Below are 26,305 nucleotides of genomic sequence, written 5' to 3'. Positions count from 1 at the left end.
GCTTCGGCAGCCCGGGGTTTAAAGGTTCAGATCCTGGACGTGGACCTACACCACTCGTCAGCCAGGCTGTGGCAGCAACCCACGTACAAAACAGAGGAAGGCTAGCACACGTTAGCTCAAGGCAAATCTTCCTCACCAAAAAAAAATTTAAAAGGCTCCAATATTTTTAAAAGGTCAGTTACAGATATTAAAGTATTAGAACATGCAGGATTTTCTACAAATAAAAAGATATATCATTAACACATCTAACAGCTATCATTTGCCGTACTTAATTATATCACTTGATATATTCTTGGTAAGTCTAAGCTACAGAAAGTTCATAAATTGAATAAAGCTTGTCCTTCACACGGCAAACTAGCTTTCTAGCAAGACGGCCCTACGTGAAATGAAATAAGTGACCAACTTCTTTTTGCCGCTTGCTCTCAGCAACATACTAGAAAATGTAAACCAAATAATGAATTATGAGAATATATTTAAATTTAATCAAAGCAACATGCAATTCTAAAATAAAGAGAGGCAAGAGCTGTCAGAAGGGGAGAATTTTCACAACCTGTGAGACACTGAAACTCTCACACGTGATTTGTTATTCTTTAGTACATACACTCAAAAATAATATATAATACTCAATATATTATATACTCAATATAATACTCAAAAATACTCAGTAATAACATGTACATGTAATGATGTTCTAATGTCAGAACATAATCACAAAAAACAATCTAAACCTAGGATAATAGGTTAAAAGATTTTTTTTTAATTAAGTATAAATTGCTTTTAAATTGCAGTTTAAGCTAATTTTCACGTAGAATTCAAGCACTGGAGTTCTTACTTCGGGTAAGAGTGGAGGGGAATGAAAATCCATGGGTGGAAAGAATAAAAATCCCAAGAAATTGTATGCAAAATACCTGTATGTTCACTTTACTGGAGAGACAGCCATAGGTTTCACTATATTCCTAAGGGGGTCTATGGTTCATAAAAGGAAGTACTACTTTATGTCCTTTGCTACTCAAAAATTAATATATTGTTAGCCCATCACTTTTATAAATTCATAAATTATGAAGGCAATTTTTTTTTTAAATCCAGAGTTACCTTGGGTTCTGCAAAATCATTTTTAAAACAATGTCAAAGGAAGTTTTATAAAAAATACTTCAGTGAATTTAATGTCTCTCAGGCTAATTTCTTTCAACGTTCTCTTTAAGGAACCATATAACAGATTTCTTAGATCAAGAAATTCATTTTACAGTAATGGGAAAGCACTTATATATCCCAGATATATTAATAAATAAATAAGTAAAATGCAAAATTACCAAAGAAAACCAGAGGTCATCTTTTTTCCAAATCAAACATTATAACCTCAACAACTCAAATTATCACAAGAACAGGATAGACAGAGACACCTGCTTTTATTTATAACTGAGACTATTTCCTCCATAATTCCCTTTCTCCTGGATTTTCCAGATATATTATAATCTGATATGTTTTCATCAACAAAAATGAAATAATTAATTTGACTACATTTCTTTAAAATAATTTTTAAAGAAATTATCTTAACACTTCCCAACTGATTCTACAAGGCCACTTTTACCTTGATACCAAAACCAGCAAAAGACACAAAAAAAGTGAACTACAGACCAGTATCTCTTATGAATAAAGAAGCAAAAGTCCTCAACAAAATAGTATTATATACCATGATCAAGTGAGATTTAGCCCACGAATGAAAGGTTTAACACTTGAAAATCAATTAATGTAATACACTGTATCAATAAAGAACAAAAACCATGTGATTATCTCAATAGATAAACAAAAAGCACTGACAAAATTCAAACCTTTATCATAAAAAAAAATGCATTCAACAAACTAGGAATAGAAGGCAACTTCTTCAACTTGAAAAGGGACATCTATGAAAACCTCACAGCTAGCTTCATACTTAATAGTGACACACTGAATACTTTCTTCCTAAGATCAGAAACAAGATAAGGATGTCTACTCTCCTGACTCCTATTCAACATTATACTAGAGCTTCTAGCCAGGGCAATTAGGCAAGAAAAGAAAAGACATATAGATTGGAAAGAAAGAAGTAATACTATCTCTATTTGCAGATGATATGATCTTGTATTTAGAAAATCCTAAGAAATCCACTAAACAACTTTAGAACTAATTAATTAATGAGTTTGGCAAGGTTGCAGGATACAAGATTAATATACAAAAATCAATTTATTTCTATACAGTAGCAAGGAACTGAAAATGAAATTAAGAAAAAAATTTCCATTTACAATAACATCAAAAAGAATAAATTACTTAGGAATAAATTTAACAAAATAAGTGCAAAACTTATACTCAAACTACAAAACATTCTTGAATGAAATTAAAGAAGACCTAAATAAATGGAAAGCTAGCCCATGTTTATGAATTGGAAAATTTAATATTGTTAAGATGGCAGTACTCTCCAAATTAACTTGCAGATTCAATGCAATCCCTATCAAAATCTCAGTTGTGTTTCTTCCAGAAATTGACAAGCTAGTTCTGAAACTCACATGCAAATGCAAGTGACCCAGAATAAGCAAAACAATCTGGACAGAGAAGAATAAAGTTGGAAGTCTAGTACTTCTGATTTCAAAATGTACTACAAAGCTGTAGTAATCAAGACTGTGTGGTACTGGCATAAGGATAGACATATAGATCAATGAAGAGAATTGAGAGTCCACAAATAAATCTTCATGTTTATGGTCAATTAGTTTTTGACAAGGGTGCCAAGGCCATTCAATGGATAAAAAATAATTTTTTCAACAAATGGTGCTGGGTCAACTGGATATTCACATGTAAAGAATAAAGTTAGACCACTACCTCAAACCAGATAGAAAAGTTAACTCAAAGTGGATCAAAGACCTAAATTTAAGAGTTAAAACTATAAAATTGTTAGAAGAAAACATAGGTATAAATCTTCATGATCTCAGATTAGGCAATAGGTTCTTAGATATGACACCAAAGCACAAGCAATGTAAAACAAAACAGATAAACTGGACATCACCAAAACTAAAAACTTATGCTTCAAAGGAAACCATTGATAAAGTGAAAAGATAATGCATGAATGGGGAAAAATTTTGCAAATCATACATCCAGTAAGGGACTTGTACGTAGAATATATAAAGAACTCCTACAATTCAATAACAAAAGGACAACCCAATTAAAGAATGAGCAAAGGATCTGAACAGACATTTCTCCAAAGATATGCAAATAACTGATAAGCATAAGAAAAGATGCTCAAAATCACTAGTTATCAGGGAAACAAAAATCAAAATCACAATAAGATGCCACTGAACATCTATTCGTTGGCTATAATTAAAAAGATAGATAATACCAAGAGATGGCAAGGATATGCAGAAATTGGAACCCTTATACATTGATGGTAGGAATGTAAAATGGTGCAGCCACTTTGGGAAACAGTCTGGCCAGTTCCTCAAAGGCTCAATAATAAAGTGATCACATGACCAATAATTCCACTTCTAGGTTTACTTCCATGAGAACTGAAAACATACATCAACACAAAAATTTGTACACAAATGTTCACAGCAGCCTTATGCATAACAGCCAAAAAGTGAAAACAAACCAAATGTCCATCAAGTGATAAGTGGACAAAGAGAATACTTTTTGGCAATTAAAAGGAATGAAGTTCTGACCCATGGTACAACATGGACGAAACCTTGAAAATATTATGCTAAGTAAAAGAAGCCAGTCACAAACATCTACATATATTGTAGGATTTCATTTATATGAAATGTCCAGAATAGGCAAATCTAGAGAGACAAAAAGTAGACTAGTGGTTGCCCAGGGTGGGAAGGTTGGGGGAAGTGGGGAGAGACTGCTAATGGGTACGAGGTTTTCTTTCTGAGGTGATGACAATGTTCTAAAATTGACTATGGTGCTGGTTGCACAACTCTGTGAATATACTAAAAACCACTGAGTTGTACACTTTAAACAGGTAAATTTTATAGTATATGAATTACTTCTCAATAATGCTGTTAATTTTTTTTTTACTTGTCTTATTAAAGTCGCTTTCACTCTTACTTTTCTGTCAGGATCTCTCTCCTTTCATCACCCCCATTCACTATATTCTCAAGTGAAGAAAATTAGATTACAAAACAGTTTGCAGATTCTCACCTAAATTTTCTAAAGGAAAATAATGCATAGAAAACAAAACCACAATATATCACAACTGTTTTTTATGCAAATCTCTTAAAGGCTGATTCACCTTTCAAATTTCCTAACATAAATATATACCACTATTTTTCTAAACAGAAAAAAGTATACATTACTTGATAAAATGATAAAAGGCTTATAAACTGAGACCCCTCTCTTCCTTTATTGTCCATTCCTGTTAATGTACCCTGTCCATAACAAGGTTCTGGTCGTACTAAGACTGCATACATATCAGACTATGTGACTTGAAAATAACAATAGTAAAGAATAGACAATTTCTGGATGGATACACAAAAATAATTTTAATAGAGGTTGTCCCTTAGCATTAGGTAGGAGGGAGTGGGAAAAAGGTAAGTGGGTGAGGAGAGTAGGGGAAACTTTTATTGGTATTATACTCTTCTCTGTGTTAGTTTAGGGGAAAAAAATCCCTGTATTATTTTTGAATTACAAAAATTGTATCACTTCCGTTATGATTTCATTTCTGGCTCATGAATTATTCACAAGAGAGAGAGAATTTTTTAAACATATGGTAGGGATGGACTGCCTATCTTTTTGTCATTGTTTTCCAATTTTACCTCATTATAATCAGACATCAAATGATCTATTTGACATTGTCTCTACACTATTTGTTGAAAGTTGCTTTGTAGACTTTTGGCACATAAGCATTTTGAAGTATGCTTAAAAAAAGGAATAATCTTTAACAGTTAGGTGCGGAACTCTGTGCATATCTATTAGACCAATGTTGCCACTGCATTGTTCAAATCTTCTAGGGTCTTAACAAGTTTATGCATGCCTGTCTTAAGACTTACAGATAGATGTGAATATCTCCAATGAAGATTATAGTTTAATTCATTTCTCCTTATAATTCTGGCAATTTTTTGCTTTACATTTTGAGACTATGTTACTTAGTCCAGGTTCAGATTTATTACATCTACCAGGAGAACTGTTACTTATATCATTATACAATGGTCTCTTTGTTTTTTGCTTTAAATCTTTTTTGTTTGATAGTAACATTACTCTATCAGCTCTCTTTCAGTTAGTATTCCTGTATCAGTTAGGGTTGACCAGAGAAGTAGAACCACTAAGAATAATAAGAATAAGGAGTTATTATAGGGATGTGAACAATAATTGATGGAACTGCTTAAGTAGTTTACATAGAACTGTTGCTTCTCCCTCTAGTGTTGAGATAGAAATCAGAGGGCGGGCAGATGGGAAGGAAAGATGGATGTAAAATGGTGAAGAGTAAGGACAAACTGGAACTCACATCTATCTCTCACCAATCTCAATGACATGGGTGACCTGCAGTATAAACTGACACCCTTCACCACAGAGCCCACACACCTAACTCAGAATTTAGAGAAGCTGAAAAAGAAGATCCAGTGGGAGCTAGAGAAGCTATAGACCTGGCTGCTGCCTGAAGCCAAGAGATCAGTGATGAGGAGTATGAATTGCAACAGTGCCTGATCCTCCACCAACCTTCTAAGCATAAACTGCTGCTTCACTTTCGGCTTACAAATCTTGTGCAAATTTCTCTTCTAGCCAGCCTAACCTGGAACCATCCTGGAAAGGGAGTTCTAGGAATTGGAGTTCCAGCTCAATTATGCTGACACAACATAAAGCCATCACAATTTACATGGATATTTTCTTCCATCTCTTTAATTTTATTCTGTCTGTATAATTATGTTTTAGGAATATCTTTTGTAAATAGCACATATCTGGATTTTTCTTTCATACTATCTAGACCCTAGCTTTCAACTATCATGTTTAATCCATTTACATTTATTGTGATTTATGACTTTCATAATTTAAAAAAGAATTCTTTTAAAAATGAAATAAAGTAATATCTGTACCAAAGATACACGCATTATTTGCATTTCTGAAGTATTTTATATACATAACTTGTTACTTACCATTTCTCCAGCAGAGGCAGCCAACATATGCTTCACAGGCATCAAATAAGATGAATCAGTGTATAAAAACCATTTCACATATTCATAGGTGATAAAAAAGGCAGCAGCTGAAATTTAAAACAAGTCAGTCTTTCACAAAGTTTAAATATATATTCAAATTGTTAAGAAATATGTTTCACAAAAAAAGACTCTATAAAACCATAAGATAACAGATAAAGATAATAGATAAACACGTATTCTTTACTCCCCTCGCTCTTGCAGAATTTACTGAGCCCATGTTATATGCCCAAACTTACAAAAATGCAGAAAACATGATCTCTGCTCTGACGGAGCCCAACCCTACCAGCTAACCTAGCATTTACCATTTTGTACTGACAAGTCACTTAACACTTTTTAGTAAGCTTTCTAGAAAAGGATATGAATTTCTGTGATCCAAAATATCTTTACACAGTCATAAAACAATCAGCTACACTGATCTACAGACAGCATAAAATTGCAACTATACACCTTAACTAAATAAAACATCTATTCCATAATGTTTTATTGCTGATTACTCAAAATAACCATGGTTACTTTTTACTACATCACCTTACCTTTCCATCAAAGAAACAACCAACTTTTTAAGACTGGAAATCAAAATCTTTAAAAAGCTACTCCTATGACCATGAACTAACCTTGCTGCACAAGAGGACTTTAAGACTTGCCATGTACTGTTAATCAAAAGATGTTTATCACTTACATAAAAGATAAGGCATGAAAGACAGACAAATGGCAAATTCATCTTTTGAAGGACATTTGAACATGTCACAGTAAAGTCTAAAACACTCAGGAAAGAGCTTGATAGCGAAAATCAGTTCTCCACAGTTACAGTGAACAAGCTTGTAAACCCTCCTCCGTGGCTAACAAACACCAGGCCAAATGAGGAGGCACATTGTCCCTGGATGAGTAATGACCAAAGTAAGCCATTTTAAACAGTTAACATAGGTCCCTATTCCCTCTTGTGGTTCTTAATTAGGCTTTTCCTACTTTGGCCCACTCACTAAACGTACACTACACCTCCAACTACATTCAGCTATAAGTTCTGCCTGCTACACATTCCACCCTCCCACCCCTACCTCCTGGGAGAAGGAAGACATTGCTAAAAGTTTCTAGGTTTTCATGGTTAACCACCTCAACTAGGTCAGACTTGATGGCTACTTTTGTGATAGACAAAGCCTTTTAAAAATGTTAAGTCCCAACACTCTCTTGGGTGACATCCAAGAAAGCCCCTGCTAACTGGAAATGATGACACAATAAGATTCCAAGTGAGGCTCTGGGCAAGTGACAACAAAGAAGTGAGGTGGGGCACTTGGATACCTACAGTCTCTTTCAGCTCTTTAAAACAAACAAAAACTATGGTTTTTCTACATTCCCTTCTAAATAGATCCTGAATACTAGTCTTTTTGTCTCCTCTTTTGACCTTCAGTCCCCTCCATCCCCAACTCCTCACCACTGCAGAATATGTTCTCAAAAAAGTCTCAGCCACTGAAGGTTACACTGGTGTACTGTACTTAGACTAGAACCTTAACGGGTAGCAAAAGAAAAATAAGGTGCCACACAGAAAATTTCAATTCACCAAAAAACACAAAATTTCAATTCATCAAAAATTTGTAGAGGGGCCAGCCCGGTGGCTTAGCGGTTAAGTGCGCGTGCTCTGCTACTGGCGGCCCGGGTTCGGATCCCAGGCACGCACCGACGCACCGACGCACCGCTTCTCCGGCCATGCTGAGGCCACATCCCACATACAGCAACTAGAAGGATGTGCAACTATGGCATACAACTACCTACTGGGGCTTTGGGGAAGGAAAAAAAAAAAAAAAGGAGGAGGATTGGCAATAGATGTGAGCTCAGAGCCAGTCTTCCTCAGCAAAAAGAGGAGGATTAGCACGGATGTTAGCTCAGGGCTGATCTCCCTCAAAAAAAAAAAATTTGTAGAAAAACAAAAAGGCCATTTCTGAAACCCTGGCACTTTGACTATTTATTCAGCATCTGCCATTCACTGATGTTCCGGGGATGGCAAAAAAGAAAAGCATGGCAAGAACACCACTTTCTCACACACACAAAAGCCTGAAACCACATTCCGTATGTAAACTCCTGCTGGCAAGAACCTAAAACAGTCCTGTGAGCACCATGTACCCTACAGACCATCGCTAATACTACATCTACCAACAATAATTCCTATGTGCAATAAGTAAGAGAAAAAGATCTTTAGAACGATGAGGGAGACACCCTAAAAACTGATGACCAAAAGAGAGGGACCTAGTAACATATTCCTTTGCAATTCCCTAGTTCAGAGGTTCCCAAATTTGTCTGCCCATTAAAACCACCTGGGGATTTTTTTTTTAAACATCCGGCACCCATGCCACAATTCACTCCAATTAAATCACAGTCTCTGGAAGTGGGACACAGCCATCAGTACGCTTTTAATTGCTTCAGGTTATCAGGTAATTGCAATGTGGTCAAATTTAGAAACAACGGTCCCTCTGCCACCTACAGAGCTATACTGGGCATGGAGTGGGTGCTCAATAATAACTTGCTATAATCAATTACTAAAAGCATTAAGACAAAAATTCAAGGATAACCTCAAAACAGTCTGCTGTTCTAAGGACTGCTGGGAGAGGGGGAAGAGGAGAGAGAGAAACAAAAAGACAAAAACACTCTTTTTTCTCTTTGCTCTACAAATCTTGACGTGAATAGTGTGCTCATGGATGGACATAGATGGACATTTAAATATCAAGTTAACATGAAAGAATTTCTCATGAATTATCCTGAGAAAAAAGAAATCAAACCCAAGAATTTAAGAATCTCCTAGGGCCGGCCCCATGGCTTAGCGGTTAAGTGCACACGCTCTGCTGCTGGCGGCCCAGGTTCGGATCCTGGGCGCACACCAACGCACCACTTCTCCAGCCATGCTGAGGCCGCGTCCTACATACAGCAACTAGAAGGATGTGCAAATATGACATACAACTATCTACTGGGCCTTTGGGGAGGAAAAAAAAGGAGGAGGATTGGCAATAGATGTTTGCTCAGAGCCGGTCTTCCTCAGCAAAAAAAAAAAAAAAAGAGGAGGATTAGCACGGATGTTAGCTCAGGGCTGATCTTCCTCACAAAAAAAAAAAAAGAATCTCCTAGAGGAGAGGTTCTGTAATTGTGTGTGTGTGTGTGTGTGTGTGTGTGTGTGTGTGTGTGTGTGTGTTGGTGGTGGTCGTGGTTTTCTGTTTGCTTAGTTTGCTTTTGAGTGCCACTCAAAGCATCAGTAAATAATTAAAACGAGATAAGTATCTGAAAAAAGTATACCAACAAGCAGATTAAATAAAACAGATTATACTGATTATAGAATAAGGAGGCCATAAATCACATAATGTGACTTCAAACTCAAAACAAAAGCAAGACACTGGAAGGAGAGTACCCAGAAGGAGGTTAGTGGGAATTGGTTGCATCGTCTAAGAGAAATTTAGTTAAGACAGAAAAGCTTAACGCTTCCTAGGTTCATCTGCTCCAGAAGAATCTCCAAGGCAGTAGTTACTAAATCCATCTTCACACTGGAATCACCTAGGAAGCTACTAAAACCCCCTGATACTCAGGCAAAGCCCAGACCAATTAAACTTCTGGGGGGTGACACCGGCATCAGTATTTTTTAAAGCTTCCCAAGAGATTCCAGTGTGCAGGCAAAGTTGAGAACCACTGCTCTAAGGCATCACAATCAATGTCAGAATAACACCGTAAGGATTCTAACCAGGAATTTTAACAACAAAAACCATTTTTAAAAAATTGTTCATATTTTTTCTATTAAAAATACAGTGGAATGGGATCTACAGCACTAGCTGATTCAAAAACAATGGGTTAACAAATAGAAAACAAATTCAAAAAGATAATCTACAACACATAAGGAATTCTATATGGGGTAACACCAATACCATTCTGAAAATAAATCCCATTATCTTGGCTTTATAGCAGTGAGAATATCAATACAATTTTTACCATTAGGAAAGGATCCAACAGCAGTAGAAGGAACACCAGCATATATTCCACGAAAACCACCAGCCTTTTTAAATCCTTGGGGACTTTGCAGCCTGGTTTTAATGGTATCCAGAGGAAATAATATCAAGTCAACAGAGACACCTGCTAACCCACCAGCCTTTAAAAAAGAAAAAACAGGAGAAAAGGAAAATAAGGTTACAATAAGATAAGCTCTCTGCCATTTGCGGGCAGGGACAAGAAGAAGGTAGTCATTAAAGCATATTTCTTGTACTATCAGTCCACAGACTATTTGGGATAGTCAAAAGACTTTCTACCTAAATCTAGAGAATTTCCTGGGAAAATAACCATTATTGTGCTATATTTTCAAGTTGTAAATTTTTTAATAAATTTTCCCTTTTAAAACAAATTTTTTAATGTATTTTATATCAATTTTAAATTCATTTTTAATACTTTCACATGGTCCAAAGAGTAAACAAGCAAACAAACTCAGAAAGGTAGAGAGTTCAAAGTCTCTTTGCCAGCTCCTAATAACTCAGGTAACGACTTTTATTGGTTTCTTATTGAATCCTTCCAAAGTTACTTTAGGCATATACAAGCAAATACAAATATGTATTCTATTTTCCTTTCTCTATAAAAATAAAAGGTGTAAACAATATGCATGTGCTGCACCTTACTTTTTTCACTTAATTTATCTTGGTGATCATTCCATATCAGACCAGATGTCATATTTTTATCTTTTTAACTGATGAGTAGTGAATTCACAGTAAGACTACTTTTTTGGAGACTTACATTTTGAAACAGGTCATGATCCTTGTGAATCTAGATCTGTATTTTAAGAATCACACACCTAAGGATTCCTATCATATTCTCTCTACTTTGTGTATATTTGAAAATTCCGTGATAATTTTTAAATTAAGTGACTAAATGGGGGGAGGGGGAGAGTAAAATTCCTAGAGGACATTAAAACCTGGCCTAAACTCATCATATCCCGAGACACCATGTTGCTTAGGAGAAGCTGCACTTAAGTTTGCACTTCATGATTACAGTGGAGCATATGTAGAATATTTTAAGACTGGTTATACCTAAACCAAAGCAAAAAGAAATTCATAAAAATATGAACTCAAAAACAGCATCAAAGAAAGATCAATAAGCAAGGTCTAAAGGCATCATTTAAAGATGTGAATCAAAACCAGTTTACCATAAGAAGATGAAAGAATTACAAAGAGGAAACTCTCATTTTGGTTTCTACATAGTAATTTCTAAATTGAATTGTTCACTTTTCCTATCTTTTGAATTTTGAACTACGTGAATATATTCCTTATTCAAAAGGTAAAAATATACATTAAAAACTAAATATTCCTTGGGGCCAGCCCGGTGGCACAAGCAGTTAAGTGCGCGCGCTCCGCTGCGGTGGCCTGTGGTTCGCTGGTTCGGATCCCGGTCGCACAGTGACGCACCGCTTGTTAAGCCATGCTGTGGCGGCATCCCATATAAAGTAGAGGAAGATGGGCACAGACGTTAGCCCAGGGCCAGTCTTCCTCAGCAAAAAAGAGGAGGATTGGCATCGGATGTTAGCTCAGGGCTGGTCTTCCTCACAAAAAAAAAAAAAAAAACACTATATATTCCATGACACACAAAAAGAACCAATATTATTCAAACATATAGGCAAAGTTCAAAATGATCAGTTGTTTCCATCCTTCAGGTGTACAAAATGCTCAGGTGGTACAAAGCTTACTACCCAGCCATCACTCTCTACTCACCACTTACCATAAAACCAGTGCAAGAGTTCATTGGAAAAATGAAATTACTCTGATGAGAAATCCAATAATTAACTAGCATTGGTAAATGATTAAAAATTAGTTTACACTAGAAAGGTACATTACCATAAGCAATAACACTATACTATATGATCAGCTGGAAAGACATGACAGAACCTCAAAGACCATGAAGGTCTACTCTGCAAATGACCTAAAAAGATGTCACCAGGGGCTGGCCCAGTGGTGCAGCAGTTAAATGCACGCGCTCCACTTCAGCGGCCTGGGGTTCGAGAGGTTCAGATCCTGGGCGCGCACCGATGCATCGCTGCTCAGGCCATGCTGTGGCAGCATCCCATATAAAACAGAGGAGGATGGGCACAGATGTTAGTCCAGGGCCAGTCTTCCTCAGCCAAAAGAGGAGGACTGGTAACGGATGTTAGCTCAGGGCTCATCTTCCCCACACACACAAAAAAAGATGTCACCAAAGAAACACAGAGGCATGCCAGTAGAGAATCACAAGAGGCAGTAAAAGAATGAAAAATAACGTGGGATTTCTTTCTGGATATAAAGGTGGCCTTTCCTAAGTCACGGGAATAAGTTCATAAGTAATATAGGAAAGTAAAAAAAAAGCCAACCCTTTTCAACATTCTTCTCACTTATTTTTACAGGATTTTATAGAATTCAGTATGTAAATAAAATATCTTGCCTGCCTCTTCATTTTCTCAAACACAAGGAGAACTAAAATCCTGATGAGAATGTCTGATATGACTGGATTCTTTAAAAACATGCTGCACTTCATTCTAATTTTCTCTTTAATCTTAGGAGAGAGTTCAGAGAGATGCTTGCTATCTACTGCTAAATTTTAATCAATAAGTTAATTACCCTTTTAATCTACGCGGCTACTTTGTATGCACTGATTCTCTACTCCTTCTTTCATCAGTATTCTTATCTTCTGAGAATAAAACAACCAGATTCCATCTACTTATCTAGTAAAACATGAATCAAAAGTTACTGATTGCTTCTGTGGATTTCAAACTTCTATATCTCAAATGTCCTTTAAATTCATGAGACTGAAAAAAAAAGTTAATAGAGAACAGGAAGAAGAATAAGAATACTTACATATTTAGCAACAGAGGAACATATTTAAGATTTAAACAAAACTCGACGTAATGTTTATAATTTTACATCAATAGTGTTTTGTATATAATTATGCACAAAACACACAAGCCAACATCAGTTGAATTAAGGAATTCTACCAAATTCTGTTATTCTTTAGCCTGAGAAATTTGTTTTATTTATGATCATTTATCAAAAAGGTTATCAGGCAAATGATCACTGTCAAGATTTATGGTAGCTTACACTGAAAATCCTAAGTTAAAAACTAGACAAAATTTGAAGAAACAGAACAAAACCCAGATAATCATCAAGTCTTACTCCAGCACAATAATCTACTGAGACCTTGAAATCATATAGATAAAACATTCATCTCTAGCTTAAGCTAATAAATGTCAGAGTGCTGGCAGGCTGTAGAGAGGAAGTGTCTAATGAGTGCTTTGAAATTACTCTGGGAGTTGAAAAAGGCCAAGATTACACGCTATAAAACTTTTATTTTTCAAAAGGAGGCTGTCACAACAACAGAAAAATATCAGTGCTGCTCAACTACAGGACAAAACCAAACCACTTGTCTAATTTAATTCAGCAAAATCATCACAGGTCACTGGCCTAAACAGCAGCCAAGAAGAACCAGCCAAAACATTAACATGGCTTCAGCAACGGAACATCCCTCCTGACATTCTTGGTTTCCTCCACAAGGAAGCGGCCACAAGTGACTTTAAAGCCCTCATTGCAGCACCGCTGTTTCTGCTTCCTGTGCGAGCCATTCATTCTCCCTGCAGCACTCCTTGCCCCCTCTACACTAATGGCAGACATCATCTTTGTAAAACGCAAACTTCAATTTCATCTTGCTATTCTACAGCCTATAAATCTTCCAAACTTTCCAACTGCCCTAAGAATGAAAACAAAATCCTAGTACAGCCTACAAAGCTCTGGAATTTTTGGACCCCATCTACCCTCCACCCTCAATTCCCACCATTTGCCCTTTGCTCAGCACCTTCTTGACACCTTGATTGGTACGGTCCTCTAACTCATCTGATCCTCCTGATTTCTAGGACTTTGTACGGTTGCTCCCTAATACCCCAGTCTAGGTTTAGATCCTCTTGTTTCCACATGCTGATCACAATTTTAATTCTACAGTTGAGCATCTGACCATTTGTTCAATATCTGTATGTCCCGCTAGACTGTAAGATTCACGCCTGTTTTGTTCACCAATATGTTCCCAGCACCAGTACAAAGCAGACACTCAGTAACTATTTGAAGAATGCATGAATTAATGATTATAATAAAGGTTATAAATATTATAATAAAGATTAAATGAAGATTATAACTTCTATAATACTTTCCATATTTTAGAAAGTACTACAAATCAACCTTAAAAAGGTACATGGAATTTTCAAAAATTGCAAAAGACATGGGGCCGGCCTGGTGGCTTAATGGTTAAATTCGCCCGTTCTGCTTCAGTGGCCCGGGGTTCACGGGTTCGGTTCCTGGGCACGGACCTACACACCGCTCCTCAAGCCATGCTGTGGTGGCGTCCCATATACAGAGTGGAAGAAGACTGGCACAGATGTTAGAATCTTCCTCAAGAAAAAAGAGGAAGATTGGCAACAGATGTTAGCTCAGGGCCAATCTTCCTCACAAAAAAAAAAAATTGCAAAAGACAGGACCAAGCAATTTCCAAAAGAAAAATATAAAAGGCCAACAAAAACATGAAAATATGTTTCCCCATCATTACTGATCAAATTAAAACATTTTCCCAATTATTCAGAAAAGATTAAAAATATGAAGAATAGTTATGGGCACTAATAATGGAAACAAATTATCATCTACTGAAGGACAATTTGGCAAAACAAAAATTATAAAATTATGTATATAATTTATAATTAAATTATAAAACCCTATGATCCAGCTATTTTATTTCTAAATATTTCTTCCACAGAAATAAGTGCATAAATATAGAAGAATGTTCGTGACAGCATTATTTGTAACAGTAAAAAAAACTTGAGAATAACCTGGAATAAGCTAAAGGTCTGTCCTAGGGGTCTTGTTAGATAAATTAAGTCGTATTGGAATAATGGATTGCCACACAGCCTTAAAAGAATGAAGTCAATGTGTACTCACTTGCACAGAAACATATGTTATATTCTTAAAGTAATCAAGTAAACTATAGAACAATATATGCTGTATAATCCCACACTTCAAAGAAATGTGTATCTATTTGTATATGCATAATTAGAATTCTGGAAGCATATACACTAAATTGCTAGAAGTTATTACCTGTGTGGAAAGAGATCCGGGTGTATTTTTACTATCCTGTTAATTTTTGGATTAAGTTTTGTAATGAGTATTACAAACATATAAAAGTAAAGCTATTCTGGGCCAACCCTGTGGCTTAGCAGTTAAGTGCACGCACTCCGCTGCTGGCGGCCTGGGTTCGGATCCCGGGCGCACACTAACGCACTGCTTCTCCGGCCATGCTAAGGCCGCGTCCCACATACAGCAACTAGAAGGATGTGCAGCTATGACATACAACTATCTACTGGGGCTTTGGGGGAAAAAATAAATAAATAAATAAAATTATTAAAAAAAAAAAAAAGTAAAGCTATTCAAAATTAATATTTCTCCTCCCCTAAAAAGTCCTAATTCACTGGTTGCATTTGGTATACAGTAGGAACTTAGTAAAGGGTAACTAAGCTAGCTTCATTTCGCACACTCACGGACCTTGAGTCTCATCCAATCTGACTATTCTGTTTCCTAAACACGTCCTGAAATTTCTCATCTCTGTGCTCCTGCTTAGGTTTTTCTCAGCATGGAACGCCCTGCCTATGCATGTCTCCTGCCTACTACAGCCAGCAGACCACCTGCCCCCCTGCCACCATATATACACACACACACGTCTGCCAAAATCCTGTTCACTGTTAAGGCCATGACCAAATGCCACATCCCTCCTAAAGCCCTTCCCAATCTCCCAGTCAGAATTAAATGCTACGCCCTTGACACCTCCATATAACTCTGTTTCTATTTCACTTTCAGTACAAACCATCATGTCTGACACTAAGATCCTCCAGAGTAGAAGCGAGGTCAGTCACCTTCACCTTCCTCACTATCTAACCAAGTGCCTCACATGTAGCATCTCTTTACTGGTTCAAATCAAATGGAAATGTGAGATGACAAACAAAACTTTATAAAAAGATTAAATGTTCAGAAGAAAAACTGCAGTAAATCACTCTTTGGTTCTTGTCCCTGTGGTGGTCTTCCACAGCACTTGTGACAACTGACAGCCAGTGGTATCTGTCTGCTGCCATACTTCTTAGCATTCCACAGCTACACTGACAGTTCTGTGGGATATCCAGGGTGACTTCTCCAGAAATCCTCTGCTTATCATCACCTCCTGATGGAAAAGACTGTGTAGGTTCAGTTTTGTTTAGTGAGGTATTCTGAAGAATGCAATAATAGTTCTAGAATTTGACTTGACTATTCTGCCATTTCTCCAGAAATTCTTTCAGATTAAATACTGCCTAAGACCATAGGTTTGGCATCAGACAGACAGATCTGGCTTCAATCTCAACTAGGTCTCTTCAAGAAAGCTATTCAACCTCTCTAAGCCTATACTTCTTCATGCATGAACGGGGAAAATAATAGTACCTATACTTCATAGAGTTTTTGAGAAATGAGTGAGATTAAATAAGATTTAAATACAATTAAATGAGCCTGTTATATGCTTAGCAAAATGCCTGCCCTTAATCAATTATCAATAAATATGAGCTATTATTTTTAGTATTATGGTACTATGACTATCCTTCAAATTTTGCTGGTGCCATATTTATGACATGCCAATACTAAAAACCAAGCAAAGGACTGAGGAATACTTTACCAACAACTTAAGGTTACATTCATATATTACACTTAACTAATAAATTCATATGTAAAATCTATAAATTCAAGTCTTTTATTAGCAATAATGAATTAAAACCTCTCCTCAAATTCTGCTCTCTGGAGAAGAGTCACCCATGGACTCACTCAACAGAAAACCAAATCACGCAATGTGTGGCAGGAACAATTCAGCACCGACTTCAAAAACTTGAGAAACACTAGTGTTCAAATTTCTTTATGACCCTTGGATTTGAATTTATGGGTTAATTTTTTTAAAACAGAATATAAAAAAAAAAGCAGAATACAAAATTGTAACTATGACTTCAGCTATGAAAAAATTGCATAAGCTTATGTTCAAGTGCTCAGTAAATGGTTACTCTTTACCACCATTTGCAATTAAGTAGTTAATTTTTGTTTTATTTTCTGTTAAATGTCTGTCTCCTACTTGACTGTAACCCCACGAGGGCAGGGACCATATCTTTGAGGCACTCTTCCCAAGTACCAAAGCGAAGGCTAACAAACACGTCTGGTTAAACAGGTAAAAGATACCTGGTTTGTGGAGGTGGAAAAACTATGGGTGTAACTTTTACCTTTCCTCTACTTGGCATTTCATTAACATTACCCAAATTCTGTTTGTATCACAAATAAAATATTTAAAATTTATATTTGATTTGAACACATAGCATTTGATGTGGAAGTGGTAACAAAAGCACACTAACAAGCCATTTACAACTAATTTATCAAATAATAAAACTTTCTCAGGAGTCCCTCTTACACCGAAAGAAAAATGAGACAGGAAAGGTAGGCACATCTCCCAGTACTTGAGACGCAAGAGAAATGCCTCCATGACAGCGACGGTTCTCAATTGTGATCCTAGATGATTGGTGATCTCCAAGGGTGCCCTGCATGCTCCACTGACTGATCAAAATTCAGAAGATACTTGTCTCTAGGTAACTGTCTGCTCAACACAAAAACAAGCACAAAAGGAAGACCTGCCCACTCTGACTTAAACGCGAAAAAGAATCAAGTCATAAAAAGCAACCTTGAGAATGTGAAGCATAATTCCCAATTATTTACAGATTTGGAGATAATGCTTCATCATCAGATACTAACTACCCTTTACTCCAGATTGAAGACAATGAGGCTACCTTCCAGAAAAGAAAGACATGGGACAAAGAACACTGAAAACTTCCCTTAAAAGTATGTCCAGTTCATTGCAGCATTAGTCACTATAGCCAAGACATGGAAGCAACCCAAGCATCCCTCGACTGACGACTGCATAAAGAAGATGTGGTCTATATGTACAACGGAATACTACTCAGCCATAAAAAAAGACAAAATCGCCCTATTTGCAACAACATGGATCGACCTGGAGGGTATTATGTTAAGCAAAATAAGCCAGAAAGAGAAAGACAAACACTGCATGATTTCACTCATATGTGGAAGATAAACCAACACGGACAGAAAGAACTGTTTGGTGGTTACCAGGGGCAAGGAGGGTGGAGGGTGGGTACAAGGGGTGAAGGGATGCATTTATATGGTGACTGACAAACAATAATGTACGACAAAAATTCACAATTAAAAAAGTTAAAAGTATGTCCAATATTCCATTCTTTTCTTCTGTTTCCTCATCCCACCTAAAAAGCCCGGGCAGCATAACCCATACCATTCCCCTCAAGTCCTCTTCTGCCAGTGGCTCTCAGAAGAAGGGCAGAGCCAGTGAGAAGACACAATCTGAGTATTATGAAAACACTTCTTCAGAACCACCTTACTAAAGGAAAAAAATGGTACTGACACACGAATTTCAGCTGTCACAAGTAACACAAGCCCTTCAACACCACAGTTCAAATTTCAGCTACCACAGTCACATTTTACAAAAATGGTTAACTGAAAGAGAGAATTGGCCAATAAAGATGAAAATGCAGCAAATAAATTAAAAGTGGTAATACTGAAAGTGAAATTCAAATCAAACCTAAATGGAGTCAGAGAAGAAACAGGTGGCTGTGGGAATATCGACACTGCTGTCTTCGAGAGACTGTAGGCAGGCAGCCAGAGGAAATTAGTGAAGGCAAACTTAACAACATAAATGAGGAGAGCAACTGTAACGAAAAGGATGAAGATGTCCCGGAGGAAGTTATGCCAGCAAAAATCTTCACAGGAATGGAACTCTCAGAGTTACTACACAATATTTAAAGCACACAGGATAAAACTGGAGTTGATCCAAACTTAGAAAGCAAGTTTGCCAAGGCATAAAAACAGTAGTTGTTCTGTATTGTAAGTTATATGACTAGAAGACAAGTAGTACTGTTCAAATTACTTTTGATACATTTTTTACAAAGAAATTCTTAATGTTTCTAATGTTTTAAATTACAATGTACTAAATAAATATTAGTTTTACTATTTTTTTCACTTTCCTATACATTTACAATTGACAGTAAGAGAGTTTTTAACATTTTAACAAGAATTTTTAAGGGCCATGAAATAATCACAATTTTTCTCATTAATTATTAAGAGCACTTTGCATGATTTCTGCTTGCACATTCACTTTTACAGTTCCACACGACCAGGCAAAGGGAGGAGTGCCTGTTTTCTACACCGCATAGCACCCACACTTCCAAAGTCCTTTCACCTGCAAGGCAACTTTTAAATGTCTGCTACATGCCAGGCTTTATAGCACATAACTGACATTATCTCGTTTAATCCTTAGAATCTGAGTTTCAAGACTTCAGCAATCATCTAGTCCTACCTCTCATTCATTCATTCATTCATTCATTCAGTGTTGAGTGCCTGTAAAGTGCCAGGCACTGGTCACACAGTAGTAAGCAAAACAGGACTCCCTCAGGAGTGCTCAGCCTGCCTCAAAGACACTCCCAACCTCAAAAAATGGCCACTCCATTTCTGGACCACTTTGAAAATAAAACCTTCTAATGGCTTCCATTATGCTTCAAATAAAATCCAAATTCCTTTCCACAGCCCACAAAGACTCCCCTCAGCCGGCTTTGTCTACCTCTCCCATATCATCCGCTGCCACACTACCCTTACCCACTAGGCCTCAGCCACCACTTTCACATTCTAAGCTCTTCCCACCTGAGGGTTTTCTCACATGCTGCTCCCTCTGAACTTTCCCCTCTGCTCAACAAAATGTCTTGCCCCTTCCTATCTTTTAGGTCTTAGCTTAAATGTCACCTCCTCACCTCCTCAGGGCATTCCTTGGTCATTCCATCTAAAGTAGGTTCTCCAATATTATTCTATCTCTAGCCCACCTGAGTTCATTTCTTTCATAGTATTTATCATATGGGTTTGGTTTGTTCACCACTGTATCTCCAAGGGATATCACAGCGCCCGGTAGGCAGAATCCGTGGCAGATAAACTGTGTGCTGAATTAATAAAATGATTTGTCTGTAGCGGGAATGAAATCGAACTTCCTGGAAACTTCTACCCGTTGATCCTAATTTTACCCTCTGAAACTACATTGAAAAAAAAAAGTATACCTTTCTGCATGTGTACCATACTTGAATAAATTTTAAAACCACTGTTCTTTTGCTAACTCTGGTACACACCTATTTTTACCACCTGCTACTGTTGCTGACTTAGAGACAGTATCAAGGAGCAGTTAAGGCATAGAATCCCATGTTACACCGCCTGCGTTGCAATCTGAGCTCCAACAGCTACACATACGAAATGAATCTCAATTGTGTGACTTTGGACAAGTTATCTAACCTCTCAGTACCTCAGTTCCCTCATTTGGAAAACTAGCATAAAACTTCACTTGTTTGTCAGAATTAAATGAGATGATGTAAATAAAGAGCTTACCCCAGTTGCTGGTACAGCAATGTTAACTATCAAAACTACTACTGCTGTCTCACCAGGCGGACAGGAAAACTCCTTGAAAGTGAAAACTTATTTCTTTGCTTCTCTAAAACCTAGTTTATACAAATCTCAACAAATTGAGATTTAAAACCATCATCCTACAAGTCTGGCTAAAGTGTGCCTTCCACATCTTTACATAACACTCTGAAACTAGCCCTCAAGTCATTTAACTCAACAGTCATTTTACTAGTCTGTCTCCACCACCTGACCCAAGTGGGCAGGTGTATCTCGTTCACCATGTTATCTCCAACACCTGCAACAACGAACATTTGATAACTAAATGAAGACATTCCTCTGGGCCTCCATTTCTCCTAAGAGGCTTTTTAAAAGTTTTTTCTTATTGTCTGCCTCTGCTACTTTCCCACACTGAAAACTTAGCAGCCAATCTCTGTCTTGTTCACTGCTGTTATCTAGTATCTTGTACCAGACCTGCCATAAGGGAGGTCTCAAAATATTTATTAAAGGATTTTTTGTTTTTGTTTGGTTTGGTTTGGTTTTTGATGTTAAAACCTGTTGATTCTCGTAGTTCTATAAGGAATTAAGCACTACTGTCTTACTGGCTCCTTAGCGCAGCTATTTGTGCTCATCAATATACCCAAAGCCTAGAAAAATGGTTGGAAACAAAATAAGCAGATTCATTATATACTGAACGAATGGATATGTCATTTTCTGAGACTAACAAAACATACAGCAAAATGACAACCACAGTCTTGGACAGGAGGCTTCTGGGAGATTTGAGCAAGCGTTTTTTGTTTTGTTACATATATTTCTTTAATTCCCAAGTTCTCCAGAGGGTGGTTATACATATAATTGAAGCTTTTTTTCCTTCAAGTAAACCATCGTGCGGAAGACAATAAGTACCCCTCCTCCAAAACCCTAACTCCTTCTGGTGTCCAAGTAGGAAACACATGGCCTTAACACGAGACCCGGTGGCGACTCAGGAGCCCGCGCTCCCTCCCAAACCTGGTGACCGGTGACCCGAGGACAGTCCAGCGCGCAAAACCGGAAGAAACTGCTAGTGCAGAGAAATTCCCAGGGGCTCCAGCGCCGGACTGCGGCACTCCGAGCGCCCACCCCACCGCCCCGCACTCACCACCAGCGAGGCCGTGAACCCAAGCCGGTCCATGGCCCGGCCGACCGCGTCAAGGCTAAAATTAGAGGCTGAGCAGACAAGGACCTCGGCCCCATGCAGTGGGCGCCGCCATCTTGGAGGCGGGTCTTGTGGTGCCTGCACTTCCGCGGCCGCGTGAGGTCGAACCACAACAACTACACGTGCAACCGGGGAAGCAGGGCCAGGAGAAGCGCCGGGAAAGATGGACGGGGCCTGTGGGCGTGGTCGAGCGAAGTCTCGCGACTCTTCTCAGCCTCCGTTTCCTGCAGCAGCCTTGTGATTCGGCTATGTGGAGGAACTCTCGCGAGCAAATGAGCCTCTGCAGAGCTCCAGGAGCAGGGAGCCCCGCGGTGAGGGCTGGGTGAAGCTAGAACCGTAAGGCCCAAGGAGGCGTGACTTTAGTGGAGGGAGCGGCCGTGGAGGGGCAGGGCTAGCTTCAGGGGGCGAGGCTTGTGGTTTCCTATCAGTTTTTTCCTTTTGATTTATTTCTTGGTTTTATCTGTACGAATTTTGTCTGGATTTCTATAAAACAGATTCATTATCAGAAAATTATTAAATAAAGATATAGAAAAACACTTGAAGAGTTTCCTTACTCGAGCTAAAAATTAGCATCCTCCACTTCTCCGTACTGGCAGTTATTGCACTTAAAATTATTTGTGTGTTCAATTATTTACTTGCTTGGCTTGTTCGCTGTAGTATCAGTGTGCACACTTCGAAGTCGACTTTAGTAAGTACTTAAAAGTTTCTTGGCGTAGACCTGCCTTTACATTTATTAAACAAATGCCTTCTAAATTTCCATATGTCGAGAGCCAACTACATCTACGACGTGGTGCTAGATGATTGAGAGATATTTTCTAATTTAATCCTCACAGCAACCTTGTGAGGTAAGTACATTACCATCATTTTACAGAGGATCCTGATGCGCCTAGAGGTTCAGTAGCCAACCCAAAGCTACAGAAAGCTAGCAGAGCCAGGCTTGAAATTTTACTCAGCGCTGGTATCATCTTTCCTCAAAACCCTTGCAACAGCGTTAGCAAGCTCCTTGCATAGCCTTTCTTCAATCCATCTTTCATACCACTGCTAGAATCTTTATTCTCTTCTAGATGAAATGATCTAGAAATGATTAGAAGAATACCTTTAGGGTTTCAAATTCTGAGCCATCACCTACTAGGTTTGGGCATAACTTATCTAAGATTGAGTTTCCTCCCTTGTAAGGTGGGGATAATGATAGTAACTCCTTCATCTGGTACTATTACAGATTAAGTGAGATAGGGCATGCATGTTCTTAACTTAGTTCCTGGCTCTATGCTTTCTAAAGATGATGATAATGTCATTTCCCTACTTTAAATGACACCCTTTTGCTGCAATGTGAAACAGTCCAGCTCCTTAGCATGGTACTCACCTCTGAGCTGGTGTCTCCTGTCACTCTTCTCTCTGACTGGACTACTCTCAGAAAGACAGACTATACACTTTCAAGCCTCCTCATTTTACCCATGTTGTTACCTCTACAAGAATACCTTTCCCTATGCTGCCTGCAGAATATTGGTCCTGTTTGCCACGTGGCACCCTCCACAGGTCATCTCAAAACATACTAGTTCACTTCCTCGAGACCAGCAGGAGAGTCTCTTACGCTGTTGTTTGTCTCTTTTAAGGGTTCGTATGACTAGGTCACACCCACCCAGGATAATCTCAACTTTTGGTTAACTGTGAGTCAAATGATTAGGACTTTACATCTGCAAAATCCCTTTTGCCGTATAATGCAACATAATTGTGGCAGTAATATCTCATCATGCTAACAGGTTCTACTCACACCCAAGAGAAGCAATTATGCAAAACATATACATTAGGGGGCAGGAATCTTGAGTCATCTTAGAATTCTGCCAACTACTGTTTCCTATAAGCTCTTGCTGGCAGCCTCCTCAAAGGCCACCAAGGTTCTATCAGTAGGCTTTCACTAAGACTCCCTCAAAGTCCTTGTGTCTTTCATTTTCTACCTGGTGCCAAAGCCACTCCTGCAGTTTAGGTGTTTGTTATAGCAGTCCCCCATTTCCAAGTACCAAAATCTGTATTGGTTATCTATTGCTGAGTAACAAACTACCCCAAAACTTAGAACAACAATGAATTTTTATTACCTCACACAGTTTCTGTGGGACAGGAATCTGTGGCGTAGCTGAGTGGCTCAGTCTCAGGGTCTCTCTTCTAAGGTTGCAGTCAAGGTGTCAGCTAGGGCTATATCTGAAAACCTGATTGGGACTGGAAGATCCACTTACAAAATGGCCCGCTCCCTTGACTGGCAAATTAGTGCCAGCTATTGGCAGGTGGCCTCAGTTCCTGGCCACATAGACCTCTCAATAGGATTGCTTGAGTGCCCTCATGATACAGCAGTTGGGTTTCCCCAGAGTGAGCCATCTAAGAGAGAACAAGACAGAAACTACAATGTCTTTTATGACCTGGCCTCAGAAGTCACTCAGTTGTCATTGGTGCAGCAGCCTATTGGTTATACAGGTCATCCCTATTTATTATGGGATTGGCAAAGGCATGAATACCAGGAGGTGAGGATCACTGGGTGCCATCTTGGAAACCGGTTACCACATCAGAGAAATGCAAGTAAAGACCACAATGAGATACAACTATACACTCACTAGAGTGGCTACAACTGTTGTTGGCAAGGATGCAGAGCAACTGGAACTCTCATACGTTGTTGGAAATGTAATATGCTACAACCACTATGAAAACCAGCACCCCTCTTATTTATATATATATGTTTTAACTATTTTTTAAAAAAATTTTCCCCTATAATTAAATCCTCCCCAAATGCTTCCTTTTTGTCTCCAGCTTTCTAATGCCCCCTTAGGTACTTACCAAAGAGAAATGAAAGCCTGTATCCATACAAAGACTTTCACATTATTGTTCAAAGCAGCTTTATCCATAATAGGCAAAAACTGGAAACAACTCAAATGTCCATCAACTGGTAAATGGATAGACATATTGTGGTACATCCATACAATGGAGTATTACTCAGCAATAAAAAGAAATGAGTTACTGATACATGCAACAACACGGATTAATCTCAAAGCATTGTGCTAAGTGAAAAAAGCTAGGTGAAAAAGCTACATACTTTGTGATTCCACTTATATGAAATTCTAGAAAAGACAAAATGATAGTGACAAAGGAGATCAGTGGTTTCTAGGGGCTGGGTGGGGGCAAAGGGTTGATTACAAAAGAGGCACAAAAGAACATTTTGCAGTGATAGAGATATTCTGTATCATTATTGTGGTGGCCACTGCTTGGATGTATACATTTACCAAAATGCTTTGAATTGCACCACTTAAATAGATGTGTTTTACTGTATGTAAATTATACCTTAATAAAGTTGAATAAAATATAATCATATATATCTCACAGGATGGTGATGATTGAGTGATATATACATGGAAAGCATTTAGCGCATGTAGGAAATGTTAAATTTATTCAGCATTTTCCTATTGTTGTTATAGATTCTGAATGTTTTGCATGAGAGATTGATAAATTATTAAGGTGCGTAAGCACTTTCTGATACATCCTACTATACCTTCCTAAGAGAAAACAGATCTTATTTCCAGTTACTAATGATCTTGGAAGTTTTAGATACAACTTCTCTCTTAAGAGAAAATTTAACCCAGTCTATTGGTTTTAATTTTGAGATAATACTTCCTTTGATCTAAAATTAAGGAAAAACTCTTTTCCTCTTCAATGTAATGATTGTCTTTAATTTTGAAAAAAGAAATTGTGTTGATGCCATTTCTGGTAACCTGAAGGGTAATACAATTCGTCAGGTGCCTTTCAGAATCAAGAAGAAATGTTATATTCTCTCCTTTTGTACAAAGGTAAAATCTTCATCAAGTATTTCATGAAACCCTTTAGGAAATACAGATATTACAAACATGACCTTGGCCTCCTTTTCATGAAATGCTAGCAGAATGATCCATTACCACTTGTTAAGTGGAGCATTTCAATGCATCATTATTGTCACCACATTCCACCCAGAGTATGTTCTCAAATCTTCAATTTTGAAAGATAAAGGAAATGAAGTAAGCACTTATTTGTGTTAAACATGTGAAATTATACGAATAATACTGTCTTCCTCAATTTAATCTACCACTGTAAGCCAAGTTTACTTTTAAATAAGTTCTAAAATCTTAATAGTATTTATAAAAAATAACAGGAGGTCAAGGGGCCATCCCAGTGGCATAGTGGTTGAGTTCGTGCACTCTGCTTCGGCAGCCTGGGGTTCACAGGTTTGGATCCTGGGTGTGGACCTACTCACCACTTATCAAGCCATGCTGTGGCAGGCATCCCACGTATAAAGTAGACGAAGATGGGCACAGATGTTAGCCCAGGGCCAATTCCCTCAGCAAAAGGAGGAGGATTGGCAATGGATGTTAGCTCAGGGCTAATCTTCCTCACCA

General features: G+C 37.9%; 1 protein-coding gene across 2 annotated transcripts in view; it reads right to left on the bottom strand.

The window, feature by feature from the left end:
• The window catches only part of SLC25A26 (solute carrier family 25 member 26), a 149,231-nt gene extending 127,204 nt beyond the window's left edge, over positions 1-22,027 (bottom strand). The window contains exons 1-3 of one of the 2 annotated variants that reach the window (XM_004419900.3): positions 21,840-22,025; positions 10,131-10,287; positions 6,111-6,217 (exon numbers count right to left, since the gene is read on the bottom strand). In XM_004419900.3, the coding sequence (XP_004419957.1) occupies positions 6,111-6,217; positions 10,131-10,287; positions 21,840-21,872 (297 nt within the window). In that variant the 5' untranslated portion in view covers positions 21,873-22,025. Of the gene's footprint in view, positions 1-6,110; positions 6,218-10,130; positions 10,288-21,839 lie in introns of both variants that reach the window. The other variant, XM_087431300.1, reaches the window with a different exon arrangement.
• Between the last annotated feature and the right edge of the window lie 4,278 nt (positions 22,028-26,305).

This window comes from Ceratotherium simum, chromosome 5, assembly GCF_057802395.1.
Source record: "Ceratotherium simum simum isolate JZ-2026a chromosome 5, ASM5780239v1, whole genome shotgun sequence".
NCBI classification, from domain to species: Eukaryota; Metazoa; Chordata; class Mammalia; order Perissodactyla; family Rhinocerotidae; genus Ceratotherium; species Ceratotherium simum.
Note: the sequence above shows the minus strand (reverse complement) of the source record. Positions and strands in the feature narration are given on the sequence as shown.